A 17,757-nucleotide genomic window follows, 5' to 3' on the forward strand; every position below is an offset into this window, starting at 1 on the left:
TTCTCAACCCTTTATGACTTATCAGGACTTTCCAGTCTGTTCTCTAAGTAGAAAATTACCAGAAAATTACTATTTCTTGTCTATCAAAGGGAAGGATTACTCAGTACATAAGGTTAGTGCACAAATGTTTCTGGACTTATTTGTCAGTTAGGCAGTTCATTACAGAGAACAGAAGATGAGCACAGTCAGACCATCAGTAGCTAACAGCATTGATTCTCTTTGAATCCTTGGAATGACCTGCTACCTGAGCTTGCCCCTCTGCTGGGATTTCTTAGCCTGTTCTTCATCTTCATCCTCAGGTGATTGAAGGAGAGAGTTTTAACCTCCCCCTCACTCCAACCCCCACAAGTCAACTACTTTAGAATTTATAAAATATAAGATTAATAAGAACACACTCTCCTCCCTGTGTAGATAGTTTCGTTAGTTTGGCCATGTGTCACAGGCCAAAGGCCCACCCAGTGGAGTGCTGGGTGGCTCATCCATGAGAGCCAAATGTGTGCATCTCTTCCCAGATACCTGTAGTGCTGTCATACCAGTGGCCTGAAATTGGCCATGGCATGAGTAGCCGCATCACTGAAATGGAAGATGCTACACATCGGTATAGGATTCAAAGTCAAACTTAAGCTTGTTAGTTGTATTAGTTGTTAGAATCATTGGTAAAGTGATTAAGTTGGAGAGGAAATTGAAAAAACTAATCTATGGCCTTGAGAAATCCCGTATTGTCTGTCTACGTTTAGCATGATTAAGAATTGGTGCTTCAGAGTGGAAATGTTGACTTTGGGCCATTATGGTGAATCCACTGTTGACATTTTATGTTCTCTAATAACTTTGTTTTATCTCCAGGCATTAATGAATGCAATGACCCTACACTCAGTGTCTGCGACCATAACTGCACAGACACCTTAACCAGTTTCTATTGTTCTTGTCGTCCTGGTTACAAGCTTATGTCTGACAAGCGGACTTGTGGTGATATTGATGAATGCAAGGAGACACCCTTTGTTTGTAGCCAGAAGTGTGAGAACACAATGGGCTCTTACATCTGTAAGTGTGCCCCAGGCTACATCCGAGAACCAGATGGAAAGAGCTGTCGGCAAAACAGTAACATCGAGCCCTATCTCATATTCAGCAACCGTTATTATTTGAGAAACCTAACTATAGATGGCTCCTTTTACTCCCTCATCTTGCAAGGACTGGGCAATGCTGTGGCGTTGGATTTTGACCGAGTAGAAAAGAGATTATACTGGGTTGATATAGAGAAAAACATCATCGAGAGAATGTTTCTGAATAAGACAAACAGGGAGACAATCACGAAGCACAAACTACCAGGTGTAGAAAGCCTGGCTGTAGATTGGGTTGCCAGGTAAGAAAACAGGAGTTTTTTTAAAAGTTAAAAAGAATTTTTTTTTAAACATTTCTAACATATGTTTTCTTTTTAACAGGGAGTTGATCTTTTTCAACTTGGTTAATATGTGGATACATTTAATGCCTTTGCGTATTTTAATTCCGTTGTGTACCTAATACTTAAATGGGATACCACAGAACCTAAAATCTAGTGACTTTAAAAATGTATGCTATCATTTTTTGGGGAGGGGTATCACAAATGTTATTCCTGGCCACTCAGTTAACTAGAGATGATGTTAAAGGATGATTCATGCACTCACTGGCAATTTCAGTCACTGTGGAGTGGACCAGGCCCTGGGGGTACTGAGCAGCCCTGCTATCCTGAGTTCACAGTCTGTCTTATCGCACTAGTCATTCCCAGCCTGGGCTGATTACAAAATAGCAGAAGGCTAACCTGAAACTTTTGTTTTGAGATAGTCCTAGAAACTGAGGGTCTTTAAGGTAAGCTAGGGATATTTTAATTAAACTTTATAGAGTCAACAACACTTCCTGACACCTCTGTTGAATGTTGAATCTGTCAGATACTCGGCAGCGTAAAGTAGTTGGCTTTGTGGTTAAGATTGGAGCAGGACCATATCTGCTAATGTTATGCCACACCATCAGCCCAGTCCTACAGAGGACTCTTCCACTTCTCTATTTGACAACCTTAAGGGTAAAGATCCTAAAATCGGGATGAGGGAGTTTGCTCCCTAGTTCTACCTAAGTAGTAGCTGGCCTGCCATAGGTGCTCAATAAGTGCCTGCTGAATAATTAATAAAATATTGACTGTGAATATGTGTATTTTATGGCCCTACCAGGTGTAAAAAAAGCAGAGCAATTAATGATTTGCAGGAATAGAACTAAGTATTAAGAAAGTAAAGCCAGAATCCTGTGTGAGGTGTGGCTCCAGAATTTCCTATGTGACATCATCTTAAAGGGGGAATTGTAGCACATATTTCATCTTTCATTACCCCATTGTAGGAAGGTCAACTTTTCCTCTTTGCCCTTGTTTGCCTGGGGAAAAGTGCCTCCTAGTAATTGTATGTGTGATTCCAGGGTAGTTTGGATAGGAAGTTGGGTGGTTAACTGTACTGTTTCACAAATAAAATGTCTGCATGAGTAACTCCAGGCTCTTCATTTCAGAAAACTTTACTGGGTGGATGCCTATCTGAAGTGCCTCTCTGTCTCCGACCTTGATGGTCGATACCACCGCAGGCTGGTCGAACACTGTTTGGATGCCAACAACACCTTCTGCTTTGATAATCCCAGAGGAATTGTCCTTCACCCTCAATATGGGTATTGTCTCCCTGTAATCTTGGGCTCTTCTTTCATGCCCTTATTCTGCCTCTGTTATCTCAAGGCCAATATCTTGCTGGGATTTGTCTCCTGCTTTTTCTACCTGGTAAATGGTTTAGTAGCATGGCTTATTCAAATAATATTCATGAGCTTTTCCGTTTTCATTGTCATGACTCATTATTTCACTTTTCAAGTCACATATTTTGGTTGCATGAAAAAAAAAAAAGTGAAAAAAAAAATAACCCACCTTTACTGGCATTTCCCTTCCAAGTTCACTGAAATCCCCAGTTAATCATGTTCATGAAATCCCCAGTTAATAATGATCAAGAATGAACATGATTAGATAGAAGTGACCTCAGAGTGACCTCCAATTCACAGGCCAATTAGAAGCTGCCTGGCAACACATGTCCTGGTGTTTGGCATAAACAGTTACCCAGTTTGCTTTATTCTTTTCTGTATACGTACTCAATGTAACCCAGGTGAGCATCTGCCCAATAGAGTCGAGCACTCTGAGGTCACTTCTATCTAATCATGTTCATTCTTGAGCATTATCTGTATATCTTCCCCCTTTAGATTATTTTCTATTAGTTCTCTTTTCTTCCTGATAGGTTTTTTTAGAATGTAAACTTTATCTAATTGGAAAAGAGCCATGTCTTTTGGCTGTTGACTTCTTTTGGCTTCAGGAACTGACCCTTTGTGTTTGCTCCAACAGGTATATCTACTGGGGAGACTGGACCCGCAGGGCATACATTGGGAGAGTAGGCATGGATGGAGTCAATAAATCTGTGATTATCTCTACCAAGATAGCGTGGCCCAATGGCCTCACCATTGATTACACCAATGATCGACTCTATTGGGCAGATGCTCACCTGGGTTACATTGAGTACGTATACAGAAAAGAATAAAGCAAACTGGGTAACTGTTTATGCCAAACACCAGGACATGTGTTGCCAGGCAGCTTCTAATTGGCCTGTGAATTGGAGGTCACTCTGAGGTCACTTCTATCTAAAACTGCCCATAGGCAATTCACTGAGCTCTGTGGTATGATACAATAGAAGGAGAGTGAATTTTGAAGTCATACAGATCAGGTTTTTGTCCTGGTGCTTTCTTTTTTTTTGTTTTCTTTTTGTTTTCACATCTAAAAAAGCAGAGCTAGTAATCTCTCCTCTATGATAGCTTAGTGCTCAATCTATCCTAATTCCTTATCCCTTTATTTTGCTCTTTCCTCCCAAATACACGATTAATAAATACATTTTAGCATGTGAAAAAAGAACAAAGTGGTAAAAAGATTTTCCCTAATGTAACTTTAATGCATTCATTGATAAGTAAATTGATGTGTTTTATATAGCCTTAGAATTTGTTAACGTTTATTCAATATGATAATGCATTCAAATCATTCTAGTAAAAGCAATTAAAAAGTGTTAAATATTATACTGTTCAATGAAAAATACTTGTGGTAAAAAGGGTAATATCCTTTCTTAACCAACCAGTACATGTTTATTTTGGGGCATTGTTAGTTATGTTCTAGGTCAGTGATGGCTAACCTTTTGAGCTCGGTGTGTCAGCATGTTGAAAAACCCTAACTTAATTCTGGTGCCGTGTCACATATAGAAATTTTTTGATATTTGCAACCATAGTAAAACAAAGACTTATATTTTTGATATTTATTTTATATATTTAAATGCCATTTAACAAAGAAAAATCAACCAAAAAAATGAGTTCACGTGTCACCTCTGACACGCGTGTCATTAGGTCCGCCATCACTGTTCTAGGTGGACTGTAGTAATGTCTTCTGGGTAAACATTTATGAACAGGTACCCAGATACATTCAATAGCCTGTTACATTCATGGAATTGTCATTAACTCAATAGAATTATTTTAAAAGGCCTTTAAAGATTTTGTCATTCTTTTCAATTTATTTTACTGCCAAAGTCAGTGTAGAAATGTTTGAAGTTCTCCCATTCCACGTTCTCTTGGGAACATGCCATTAAGAAGAGAAGAATACGTGGCACACATTCTAGTGCTCTATCCTGTGCTCATGGCAGACATAGTTAATCATAGTTAATTGGGACATTTCCCTACAATTCTCCCCTGTTGGCACATGAGATGAAGACTCTTTGGCACTCCTATCCTGGAAAGCAGAGGACACTGAATTGTTTTGTTAGGCTATGCCACCAGCCTCTGCTTCTCTCTAACACCTGTTTTGAGCTCAGTGGAATTACCGTAATGATTTTAGTTTTAAGATATGTTTAGGGTCAGTAGGAAAGGACTTGTAGGTTATTCTTAGTCCTTTAGGACTTGTAGATTATTTTTGGTCTTGAATGTTTGGAGGTTTAACTTGAAATAGACAGTGTACACATAGTATTTTAAGGAGCATTAAAGGCATAAAGGAATTTTTTAGCTACTTAATATTCTGCTCCCTTTTTTAATAAAATTTGTGTAGCTGGATTCTAAAATTGAGGCAGTAGGTTACTGCTTAAAAGTCCAATCTTAATATCAGGCACTGTGATCTGGGAATGAATGACTCTTTAATATTCATGTAGCCATTTTGACTTGATCAACTCTTGGAGGGGTAGCAATGCCTGTGTTGAGAAGTACATTTCATGGACTACATAAGTAAACACATTTTTATGGAACATACAATCCATTCTTGTACATGTTGGGATGTGCTATCACATCCCCTTTGGAGAAGTGTCTATTCAGATCCTTTGCCCACAGATAGTGATTAAGTTCTGGCTCTTTATCTACAGTCTTATTAATAGAAGCTAAGGAGGTCTTCAACTTTTTTTATAAGTTACCATCAATCATGGTGTTTTGGAAAATATTTCTGACATCACATGGCTAACATTATCAAGTTTCTTAGTTGCTAGCTCATTTCATCTCCTGTTTGAGTTCTTAGAGTTAGCTCCAAAATTTAAAAATACTTAAAATATCAATATTCTGACAGACTTGCCCTAGCTGGTTTGGCTCAGTGGATAGAGTGTCTTCGGACTGAAGGGTCCCAGGTTCAATTCTAGTCAAGGGCACATGCCCACGTTACAGGCTTTATCTCCAGCAGGGGGCGTGCAGGAGGCAGCCAATCGATTATTCTCTCTCATCATTGATGTTTCTATCTCTCTCTCCCTCCTTTCCTTTCTGAAATCAATAAGAATATGTTAAAAAATTATTCTGACAGACTCAGAGAAATGAATGAGATGGAACTAGGAGGATCTAGATATTTGGCTGTGGATGCTCTTGTGACATCTTGAAATCAGAGAACCTCCTTTGGAGGTTTATTTACCTGGAAAAGTATTCATTAATAGTGCCCAGGGGATGATTAATAATAATAAATATGCTGCAAGTATATGCATAGTCAAACCTGCAGGCCTATAATTTAATTCAGCTAGTATATGCCGCTCAGGTTATACTGAGAACCTAGCTGTCTCCTAGAACACCTTCTCCCCAAAATATTCACGAGAAGGCAGAATTCCAGCTCTGTATTGTTATCCTCTGATTTCTTCCAATAACTTAGGAAACAAAACCGGTTTTCATCCCAGGATATCAAAAGGATGCTTAATGGAGAACATACAATAGCTGAACTAGCTGTATGTGTAGGAAAACAGCTGTGGTTAGGAGTTTGTGATTATTTAAATTTTTCTGGCTATTCCTATTTTTAAGGCATTGCCTTTTCAACTTTTACATCTTTAGTTCAGTCAAAATATCCTTTATTTATTAAATAAAACCGTGACCTTCTGGTTCATAGGCCCATGCTCAACTAATGAGCCACACCAACGGACTCTTTTGAGTGACTTTCTTTTGATGCCCCAGGTACTCTGATTTGGAGGGCCAAAATCGACACACCGTGTATGATGGAACCCTGTCTCACCCTTTTGCTATTACCATTTTTGAAGACACTATTTATTGGACAGATTGGAATACAAAGACAGTTGAAAAGGGAAACAAGTATGATGGATCAGATAGAATGATGCTGGTGAACACAACACATAGACCATATGACATCCATGTATATCATCCATACAGGCAGCCAATCGGTGAGTAGATGATCCAGAAGTTTGACACAGCTGCTTTAGGTTCTTGTGCATGACATTCTTGTTTACTTCATCACTAGAGGCCCGATGCACGAAAATTCGTGCAAGAGTAGGCCTTCCATCCCCCGGCTGCCAGTACTGGCTTCCCTCCAGCACCAGGGACCCAAGCTGCTTCCCTCCTCCGGCCACCCGCAGGCACCCAGGACCTGGGCTGGCTGCCCTCTGGACCCAGCTTCGTCAGGAAGGATGACCGGAAGACATCTGGTCTAATTAGCATATTACTCTTTTATTATTATAGATAAACCTCATGATTTATAAAGGGAATGGTGTTACTTGTTAATCTTTTTCTACAGAACATATGTTGAAAGCTGAGGGTATGGAATATCTTTAGAGTTTATTCCCCTCCTGAAAAGGCTGCTTATAACTCTTTTTCTTAACAGTGGCTCTATTCCTAAAAATCAATCTGGGTTTTTGTGTATGGTGAGAATTAACAGTTTTTATATTGTCATATTTATTTTATCAATTTTGGTTAGAGTACTGAAGTATTTTAAAGTGAATTAAAAATATCATGACATTTCAGTCTAAAATACTTAAGGAAGCACTTTTGAAAAATAAGAACATTTCCTATATAAACACAATAAATTCTAATACCTAAGAGATGTATTATAATTATATAGATGTAGTTATAACAATAATTCCTTAATACTAAGATTGATCTATTGGAATGATTGGTCTAAAAGAAATGCTTAAAAGAAATTTAGAATTATAAAACATCATATATTAAATGTCAATTTGCATATGACATTTGTGTGTTCTGTATTTAATGTATGTTTTGCTTGTCTTCTGGAAGGTCAAAACGTCAAGAACAACACATTTCAGTGTATCATAAGTTAGGGAACTTGTTTTTATTTATTTGTGAACTTATTTTCCCCTTCATGCAATTAAAGTCATTATATGATTCACAGATAGTCTAGCAAAAGTATATTTTGAGGGTATAATGGATTTTATGAGCCTGCATGGTTGTTGTGTTTTGCTAAAACATATGATAAACTTGGAAATAAGAAAAAGAATTGGAAAAATAAAGATATTCAATATTTCTTTCTAGAAGTTAACATTCTTCTATTATTTTTTTTCAAATTAGTCTTTATTTCCAAGTGGCAGCCCAGAAAATTAGTAAAGATTCCGCTCAGTTTATCAAATTCACCTCATCCTTGGCCATAATTCTGTTGCCTGTATCCTTAGAATGAGAGAATATAGCATCTGCTGGAAATTAAAACTTTAAAACTTAGGTTCTGGATATATGAATGTAAGCTAAGTTCCCTACCTACTCTCCAAGGACTACCCCAAAATACCAGTGGGTATATCTCACTTCTGGTAGCATATAAATCAGTTTTCTCAAAACACAGTGTTGCTTGTGTTGCTCTCTCATCTGTCCTATTTACGAACTTGTGGAAAAAGCATGAAACTAGGATAATGATTTTTCTTACTGAGAGGTGATGAGTTTGATGAAGTGGGTAATCAGCTCATTTGTGCTTGATAGCCTCTCTCAGTGAATGAACATATATATTTTCTTTCTTCTTTCACTAGTGAATAATCCCTGTGGTACCAACAATGGTGGCTGTTCTCATCTCTGCCTCATCCAAGCAGGAGGGAATGGATTCACCTGCGAGTGTCCAGATGACTTCAAGACCATCCAGCTGGTTGACAGCACACACTGCTTGCCCATGTGCTCTAGCACCCAGTTCCTCTGTGCTAACAATGAGAAGTAAGGCTGTCTCTCCATCCCTTGGATACACATTGAACTTTAAGGCTCCAGGGGATGGGAATTTTCAAATGAATCAAGATTTTGGCTAATTAATGTGGTTCATTAGCCTCACCACAGTCTATAATTTCAGATAATTTCTTCCATGAATGGAAGGAACTTATTAACCAGTACAAGTTTTTATATCTGTGGAAAGGAAGCAAACAATGTTATTATTTTGTTTTTTTTCTAATAAATTGTCCTAAGTGTCAGGGCCAACATATACTAGATAGGTGTATACTGAAAAATAGTCCTCAAGAGTGATAGAAGTTCTCTTGTCTTTTTCATGTTCACTGGCCTAGCTTTATTGCTAACTCTGCCAGAGGATCCAGGGTTATAAATGCAAATTCACTTTTGATCATGTGTTTGCTGTGAAACGTGGCCACAGATTATTTTCCTAACAATGGCCACAGGCCATTGATGACTTGGGACTGAGTCAGAGAGTGGGATGAGGACACGTGTTAATGCAAATCATAGCATCTAAGATTCAATGGCAGATTATTTTGATGATTAAATAAGATGTCTTAGATTAAGAGTCTAGCATACACCTATCATGACTTAGGCGCTCAACAAATGTGAGTGACCTTCAACTTCCCAGCCAATATCCAATGTCTTTTATATTGCCAGGCAGACAATTCCAGACCATCCCTGAGACCAGAACCACAGCTCCAAATGCATACTGCACTGTTTGTTGTGGCAGAATTTAATCATCATACTCAAAGCATTTTTCCAGCATGTATCTGAATCTTAACAAACCTGTTCTATCTCATCTAATTATGTTTTCTCTGAAAATATACCACAGTAACCAAGACTTAACTGATTCTCTTCTCAGGGCATGAGAGAACTCATGCATATCATTACTTGGAATTCAGTTTTGCCTCTTCTCTCCAGATAACCATTGCAAACTCCTCTACCCACTGCTCCAGTGGCTTTGCTAAGAGAAGTGGTATATTTTCTTCGTGCAGGTGTATTCCTATCTGGTGGAAATGTGACGGACAGAAAGACTGCTTGGATGGTTCCGATGAACCCCCCACTTGCCCACAGCGCTACTGCCAGCTAGGACAGTTCCAGTGCAGGGATGGCAACTGCACCAGCCCGTACTTCCTGTGTGACACTCACCAAAACTGCCCCGATGGATCTGATGAAGACCTCGTTCTCTGTGGTATGTTCAATTGCTTTATGCCTTCTTTGCTCATTTCTATAGTTCATTGTGTGCAAATGATTCTGTGGGGATTTTCTGAATGTCGTAAACCTTTTTATTCTTTAAATGTATTTTTATTGATTATATCGAGGAAGGTAGAGGGAGATAGAGATAGAAACATCAGTGATGGGAGAGAATCATTGATTGGCTGCCTCCTGCATGCCCCACTCTGGGGATTGAGCCTGCAACCTGTGTATGTGCCCTTGACTGGTGAACGCTCAACCACTGAGCCATGCCTGGCCAGGCAATGTCATAAACCTTTTAAAATCCAGTCCAATGTCCTAAGAGAAAACTCCACCCTATATCTATTTTTATAAAGGATTTTTTTTTTTTTTTTTTTTTTTTTTTAGAATACCTAAGGTCTTTACAAGGCAAATGATTGAGGTAGATAGTTAGTTGACTGTATTGGTGTTTCTTTACCATATGCTATACATAGAATCCTCTTCGACAGCTAACACTGGGGGAAATGAGGGTTTCCTACCCCCATATTAATCAGGACTCTCAGTTGTAATGTTTATTTATGTTTCCATTTTTAAAAAGTAAAAAACACCTAAAAAAAACCCTTCAATCTAATAACAACATAACAACAGCAACAAACACAAAGTTTTTGTATGTTTTTTTAAACACTAACTTTGAAAAACATTGTCCATTAGGGCAATAGGGACTTGGGAAGATGAAGTTAGTAGGCCATCAGTGATTCAGTCCTTATCCCCTAATTCTGCATTTCAGAAAAAGATATTTAATAGTTTAAGAGATGGTATAGTCAATTGCCCATGTAGTAGTACTGTTGGTAGTAAGTGCATGAGGACATAATTCCTCTAAAAATAAATTATGATTGAGTTCTCCAGGATCTATCAGTGTAAAATAGTAGCTTCTATTCCTGACACCTTCCAAGCTGATAACCAAATGCTCTTGCCTGCAGAGCACCACAAGTGTGAGTCCAATGAATGGCAGTGTGCCAACAAACGTTGCATCCCAGAAGCCTGGCAGTGTGACTCAGTGAATGACTGCGGGGATGACTCAGATGAAGACAGTTCCCACTGTGCCAGCAGGACCTGTCCTTCTGGTTATTTCAAGTGTGCCAATGGCCACTGCATCCCTCAGACCTGGAAGTGTGATGTAGACAATGATTGTGGAGACTACTCGGATGAGCCCGTCCATGAATGCAGTAAGTGCCTATAGGAGGGGCATGGCCTGACCAGGGCCACAAAACAAGGAGAACCTCTGTGTGGATTGAGAGAAGATGTTGAGCCTCCTGTTTCACCCCTGTGGGACACCCTTCTTGGCTTTCTCTGCTCACTCTGGCACGGCAAGACCACCTGTGGCCTGCAGGTTGAGCCAGACTCCTGTTTCTGAATGCGGTGATTTCTCCTCTTAGTACATTGAATGTCTATCTGTTCAGATTATGATAACGAGAACTTACATTTTGTATATCTAGTACTTTCTCATTTGAGCCTCTGAGAAATATCTGAGGTCAGGAATGTGGGTGTTACTAATTGCCATTTTACAGATGAGGAAACTGAGGTTCACATTTAATGGATGGTCATTTTTTTATTTCGTGGCAGAGCTGACACTTCAAACCCAGTTTTATTTGGCTCTATCCACTGAGCCAAACCAGCTAGGGCTCAACCCCAGTTTTTAAATTTCAAACCCAGCCCTTTTTCTTCCCACAAAGAAAACGCAAATGAGTAATAGTAAGAGAAAACTTCCTTCCTTGGTGAACAGTTCACACCTAAAACAGACACATGTTGCCAGAGGCTATTTAGTTGATGTTGATACTCATCAGCACCATTTCCTAAATGTGACAGTGGAAGGTATTTTTTGGTGCCATTTTCCGGAGGAGACTTCAGTTTTGACATTGCTTCTTCCTCTTTTCAGTGGGCCCTGCCTATCGCTGTGACAACCATACAGAATTCAGCTGTAAAACAAACTACCGCTGTATCCCAAAGTTGGCTGTGTGCAATGGTGTCGATGACTGCAGGGACAACAGCGATGAGCAAGGCTGTGGTAGGAGGGGCTGCAGGGAAGTGGGGAGGGACAAGAAAATGTAAGTGTCCAGTGCTATTATCAGAAGATGAGAGTGGACTTCCCATGTAATCTTGCCTTTGTTTACACCTGGAAAAAGACTATCTATTGATTCTTCTAATAACATGTTACATTTTTGTAGCATTTTACAGGGTTATTTGGGAAGTTTAATTTACAGCATCTTGAATGAAATCTCACCCTAAAGGTTGCTATACTAGTAATTAGGGAAGGCATTATTAAGAAACTAGGGGCCCAGTGCACAAATTCATGCACCTTGAAAGGAACTATGGGCCGTGAGGCTGTGGTGGGCACAGGGGCAGGTCTTGGCCCATCCTCTGTGCCCTCGCTCGGCACTCCCCCTGCGGTGGCCCCTGGTCCCCTGTCTGCAGGCAGCCCTGCTCCTGCCACCACCGCTCCCTTGCACTGATGGCGCCAGCTCCACTCACACCCACTGATAGCATGGAGCAATTGGGGCTGGCACTGTCAGTGGGTGCTAGCAGCAGTGGCTGCCCCGATTGCTCCTCAGGAGCAGGGGGAGGTGGAGAAGCCCTGAGGGGAGATCAGGGCTGGCTCTGGCAGCAAGTTCAAGCACCTGATTGGACCATCTTGTGCGGGAGCTAAGAATTTTCAGTAACCACCAGAGGCTTGCTCCGATGACAGTGATAGGCGCCCCGCCTTTGTCTGGTGGCCCCCCCCCCCCCCCACCTGCTCCACCATCCGACTGCAACAGATGCCCACCATGTTGTGCGTGCACCCCCTGGTGGTCAGCGCATGTCATAGCGACCAGTTTGGTTCTGCCATTCAGTTTATTTGCATATTAGGGTTTTTTATATATAGATTAGGAACTTGTAAAACTTTTCCTAAATTGAATCCTTATTTATACTTGATAAGTTTAAATTGTTTATCTGCTCTTTTAGATTGGTTGAAATTGATGAGTCTAGAGAAAAGATTTAGCATCTACACGTAAAAGGGTATTTCAAAGTCAGTGTTTCTTATTTGGAGATTTTTATATTCTGAATATCTCTCTGACTTTCAATATCATCTATTGTTCAGCTGTAGTCACCCTGGCAATAAGAAATAACTTATGGGCTAAAGCCAAAATGAATTAATGGAATTTGTGAAGATTAGGCATATATTCTAACTTGAAACCAAAATGACTATGAGTGTGTTAGATTAGTTGGAAGAACAGTTAGGAAGAGAATGGGTTATTTTAATAAAACTGAATCTAATCAAGTGAAGACAATGTGATAGAAATGTTCTGTTAGCTGGTGGCACCACTTACTCTTCCAGTGTAGGCCTCCATTGCAAATTACAAGCCAGATACCAATTCAAATCTCACCCCAAAGGATGCTATACTAGTAATTAGGGAAGGCATTATTAAGAAACTAGGGGCCCAGTGCACGAATTGGTGCACCTTGAAAGGAACTGAAAGAAACAACTGAACTGTTTCTACAAAAGAGAACGGATGTTTCTCTTTTGAGTTTCAAGTGGCAGGATAGGTTCAGCCAAAAGAGGATTATTGACAGTGAGTGTTGCTGGCATTCCTCCCTCTGGGAGCTTTGAGAATATGGTAGCAAATTCTCATAAGAAAGCCATCACTCCTTTGGCATTTCTTGACCATTGGCTTCTGAAGTCTTTGCAATGACTGTGCTTTGCAGAGGAGATGACGTGCAAACCTGTGGGGTTTTTCCGCTGTAATAATCACCTATGCATCCCTCTTCGCTGGAAATGTGATGGGCATGATGACTGTGGGGATCACTCAGATGAGGAAAACTGTGGTGAGTGTTCAGGGTTCTATCATCTGTATGTGCCACCAGAGCTGTGATGTCTGCTTTTTTGTCCACAATTCAACTGTCTATGCCATTGGTCCTTTCCTTCTGCTAACTGGTACATTTCTACTTTGTCTTTAACTAAGGACATAAGCATCTCCTGAGATGCCTATAATCAAACTTTGGGATGAGGATGTTTATCTGAATATATCTTTTGTTTGTTGAATTTATTTACACCCAACTTTTTTCCAAAAAGAACTTGAGGTGACTTACAATAAAGGGCAAATATAATATGATAAATAGAATAGAAATAAATCAGGACCAAGAGAAATACAATAAGAAAGATCTTGCTCCCAAATGGCCTTAATAGCAGAGGAAAGGGAACTTGTATTTTAGATGGTCATCCTACCTGGAATAGTGACTATGTTAGGTCTAATGGTTAAATAAGAGGTTAGGTTTTGATTTCTCTCTCCCAGTGAAGGTGCTGACTATAAGAAATTAGACAGGAAGGATAAGGTAAGGAAACCAAACATCTGGATCACACCAAACTAGATAGAATAGTTAGATGTGTTTTGAAGACAGTTTTATTTTATTTTATTTTTTTTTAATTTTTTTTTATTTTTCGCTTAAAGTATTACAAAGGGTATTACATAAGTGTCCTTTTTCCCCCCCGCCCTTGACAAACCCCTACCCTCCCTTACCCCCCAGTGTCTTGAAGACAGTTTTAGTGAGACCCTTTCCTGAACATACACCATTGACTTATACATATATGTTAATTTCAGATTGACTGATATGAAATACATTCTAACTTTAGTCACCCTGTAGAAGTAAGAAGTGATTATTATTTGCCATAGGCAATTGAGAATATAAGTATACTGATTACACCACAAATATCAATTGACCATAAACTTCTTATACAAAAGGGCAATCCAATTGTCATCTTCTTGTTTATAAGAAAGTTTATGTTGAGTCCTGTAGGAGGTGATCTAGAGTCTCATGAAATAAAAATTTATCTTTAGATTAAATCACCTCTTACTGAGTTAACATTGGGGTGGGAAGTCTATTTTTGGAGGATGGACAGTCTGTCCAAGCAGACCTCTGTGACTTGAGACCCCAGAGAGCTTTGGCCACCTAGGGCTCTTAGGCCTTCTCACCAACCTGTGCTGAGTGATTCCTGGTACCCACTGATGGCCATGTGGTTTTCCTTTTCAGTCCCTCGGGAGTGCTCAGAGAGTGAGTTTCGGTGTGACGATCAGAGATGCATTCCCTCTCGCTGGATATGTGACTTTAACAATGACTGTGGAGACAACTCGGATGAGCGGGACTGTGGTAACTGTCACAGTTCTCTGGGAGGCCTTCTGTAGAATGTTGTACTAAAGTCAGCACATTTGACAGACTGTAAGGTTTTTAGAGTAAAATGATTTTTGTGTAACTTATGTAATATGTAAACCTTAGCATTGCATAGAATCTTCTGCTGTTTTTCTATGCTTTATTTTTAACTTATAGTAGTCTAGATAAATAATAATAGGGGGGAAAGCAAGAGATTTTAAAAAAATCTTATTTTAACTTAAACATTTCCTAGGTGCAGACTTTAATCTGCATCAGCCTAGTAAACAAATAAAAGCATTGGTTCCTACTATTCCCCAGCAAGTGGCCCTAAGGGGAATAGTACTGTAGCTCTCTGGTATGGAAGGCAAAGCATTGGAATAGGAATTAGAAACCCCATGTAATTTTCATAGCTCTTTACCGAGTAAGGGTTGGGTCTGAGAAAAGTCAGCAAACATTAAAAGTTGGGGAATTTAGATTGATGAGGAAAAACTTCAGAGATAGAAGAGAAATAGGTACTTCCATCTCCGCCCCTTGAATGGGGAGGTATGATTTTGAGAGATTATTCATTGTTTATTCTAACTGTAAATTGTGGGTTTGTTGAGAGCCAGTGACAGGGTGTGGATTGGAATGCGATTGAGTTCTTACTACTCTCCCTGGAGCTAATACCTGTCTGAGAATGCCAAGGCCTTCTGAGAACGACAGTCTTTTCTCTGCAGAGATGCGGACCTGCCATCCAGGGTACTTTCAGTGTAAGAGTGGACACTGCGTGCCCGATGATTTGAGGTGTGATGGAATCAGTGACTGTTTGGATGCCTCTGATGAAGCTGTTTGTCGTAAGTTCCTCTACACCTGTGGCACTGCTTATATGAATTGTACAGATATGACAGTTAGACCCTACCTATTCATCAGCCACCACTTCTTAGATTAAAAGGCCATAGGTATTTTCTACTCAGCACTCAGTGACAATTATCAGTTCACCTGGGATTTGAGTCCCCATATCCATATATATTCATAGTAGTCATTCAAAGCATTGATAATATTTTAAATAAAGAATATAGTAAGTATTTGTGCTACCAAAAGTATTTATAATTATCAGCTATTATACAAATCATTAATTGGGTAAAAAATTGCAGGTAAATATTTGAACAATGACTAAATGGGTATAGAGAACTTGGATTACTGAATTTATGGTGTTAAAATTTTTTTGAATTGCATGATAGCATATGAAAAGTTATTTAAAATGTAATGCCAATAATGATTGATCATTCACGTTTTACTCTTAATAAATTACTGAATAAACAATAACTTTTGATGAATATTCATGATAGATATTGTTGATGATGAGGTTGTCATAAAACCTGCTTTCAAAGAGACTAACTACGTAAATGCATCAGGGGTAGAGCTGAGGTTCTGCCCTTGCCTCTAAAGCAAAAGTCCAGTGCTAGCCACAGAATGACTCAGGTCATTGGAAATTGGGCTTGGACAACTGTCCTTCAGAAATATTTCATCAGAATTTCAGGCAGTTCAAGGCCACAGTACATCTGGATGAGTAAGGAAGAGCAGATGATAATGGAAAGAGCTAAAGGAGCAATAGAAGGTCAACTTTCCAATGCTAGTAACTCCTAATAATTTAAATATGTGTCTTCCCACCAACAGCCACTCGCTTTCCCAACGGTACATACTGCCCAGCTGTTATGTTTGAATGTAAAAATCACGTCTGTATTCACCCATTTTGGATATGTGATGGTGACAACGACTGTGGTGATGGTTCCGATGAAGAACTTCATCTGTGCTGTAAGAGGGAGGGAAATGGAGTGCATGGGAGTAGTATTGTCTGGCAAAACCTGTTTCTGATGTGGAGCATGTGCTCCTGGAGGCAGTTGTATAATTCTGAGTACGGGACACATGATCTGCTTCACTGTGATTTCACTTGGCCTCCCTGTTTAGTTCTCTACTTGGAACATGAGAAAGTTGGGCAAACATCCATGGTTTTAAACATTTTATGGCCTTAAAACACAATTTCTTCTAAAGAAGTCTTAGTTAGAAACCCATTGTGCATAACTGGAGGCACATCTGTTGTGGCTGGAGTCTGGTAGGGGTGTTGTACCTCTTCTACTCCATGCTATTTTCAGTGCCCCTCAAAACATCTCTTCCAAACCCCTAGAGCAGCGGTTCTCAACCTGTGGGTCGCGACCCCTTTGGGGGGGGGTCGAACGACCCTTTCACAGGGGTCGCCTAAGACCATCGGAAAACACATATATAATTACATATTGTTTTTGTTTTTTTTTTTTAATTTTTTTTTTATTTTTTTTTTCGCTTAAAGTATTACAAAGGGTATTACATAAGTGTCCTTTTTTCCCCCCCGCCCTTGACAAACCCCTACCCTCCCTTACCCCCCAGTGTCTTATGTCCATTAGTTATGCTTATATGCATGCATACAAGTCCTTCGGTTGATCTCTTACTCCCCTCCCTCCTGCCCCCCAACTCTCTCTGGCCTTCCCACTGCAGTTTGACAATCAGTTTGAGGCAGCTCTGCCTCTGTATCTATTATTGTTCAAAAGTTTGTAATGGTCTTTATTATCCATGAATGAGTGAGATCATGTGGTATTTTTCCTTCATTGACTGGCTTGTTTCACTTAGCATAATGCTCTCCAGTTCCATCCATGATGTTGCAAATGGTAGGAGTTCCTTCTTTTTAACAGCAGCATAGTATTCCATCGTGTAGATGTACCACAGTTTTCTAATCCATTCATCTACTGATGGGCACTTAGGCTGTTTCCAGATCTTAGCTATGGTGAATTGTGCTGCTATGAACATCTGGGTGCATATATCCTTTCTGATTGGTGTTTCTGGTTTCTTGGGATATATTCCTAGAAGTGGGATCACAGGGTCAAATGGGAGTTCCATTTCCAATTTTTTGAGGAACCT

At 39.7% G+C, this 17,757-nt stretch overlaps 1 protein-coding gene across 1 annotated transcript in view; it reads left to right on the forward strand.

Moving 5' to 3' along the window:
* LRP2 (LDL receptor related protein 2) overlaps window positions 1-17,757 on the forward strand; it is a 213,557-nt gene that overhangs the window by 155,109 nt on the left and 40,691 nt on the right. The window contains exons 50-61 of the mRNA XM_070423495.1: window positions 844-1,360; window positions 2,524-2,676; window positions 3,389-3,559; window positions 6,484-6,707; window positions 8,292-8,469; window positions 9,471-9,667; window positions 10,629-10,874; window positions 11,585-11,713; window positions 13,390-13,509; window positions 14,713-14,829; window positions 15,546-15,662; window positions 16,486-16,623. Of these exons, the coding sequence (XP_070279596.1) occupies window positions 844-1,360; window positions 2,524-2,676; window positions 3,389-3,559; window positions 6,484-6,707; window positions 8,292-8,469; window positions 9,471-9,667; window positions 10,629-10,874; window positions 11,585-11,713; window positions 13,390-13,509; window positions 14,713-14,829; window positions 15,546-15,662; window positions 16,486-16,623 (2,307 nt within the window). The remainder of the gene's footprint in view (window positions 1-843; window positions 1,361-2,523; window positions 2,677-3,388; window positions 3,560-6,483; window positions 6,708-8,291; window positions 8,470-9,470; window positions 9,668-10,628; window positions 10,875-11,584; window positions 11,714-13,389; window positions 13,510-14,712; window positions 14,830-15,545; window positions 15,663-16,485; window positions 16,624-17,757) is intronic.

The sequence above is a fragment of the Myotis yumanensis genome, unplaced genomic scaffold (genome assembly GCF_028538775.1).
Source record: "Myotis yumanensis isolate MYYU_CA2020_CCGP unplaced genomic scaffold, mMyoYum1.0.hap1 SCAF_8, whole genome shotgun sequence".
Lineage (NCBI taxonomy): Eukaryota > Metazoa > Chordata > Mammalia > Chiroptera > Vespertilionidae > Myotis > Myotis yumanensis.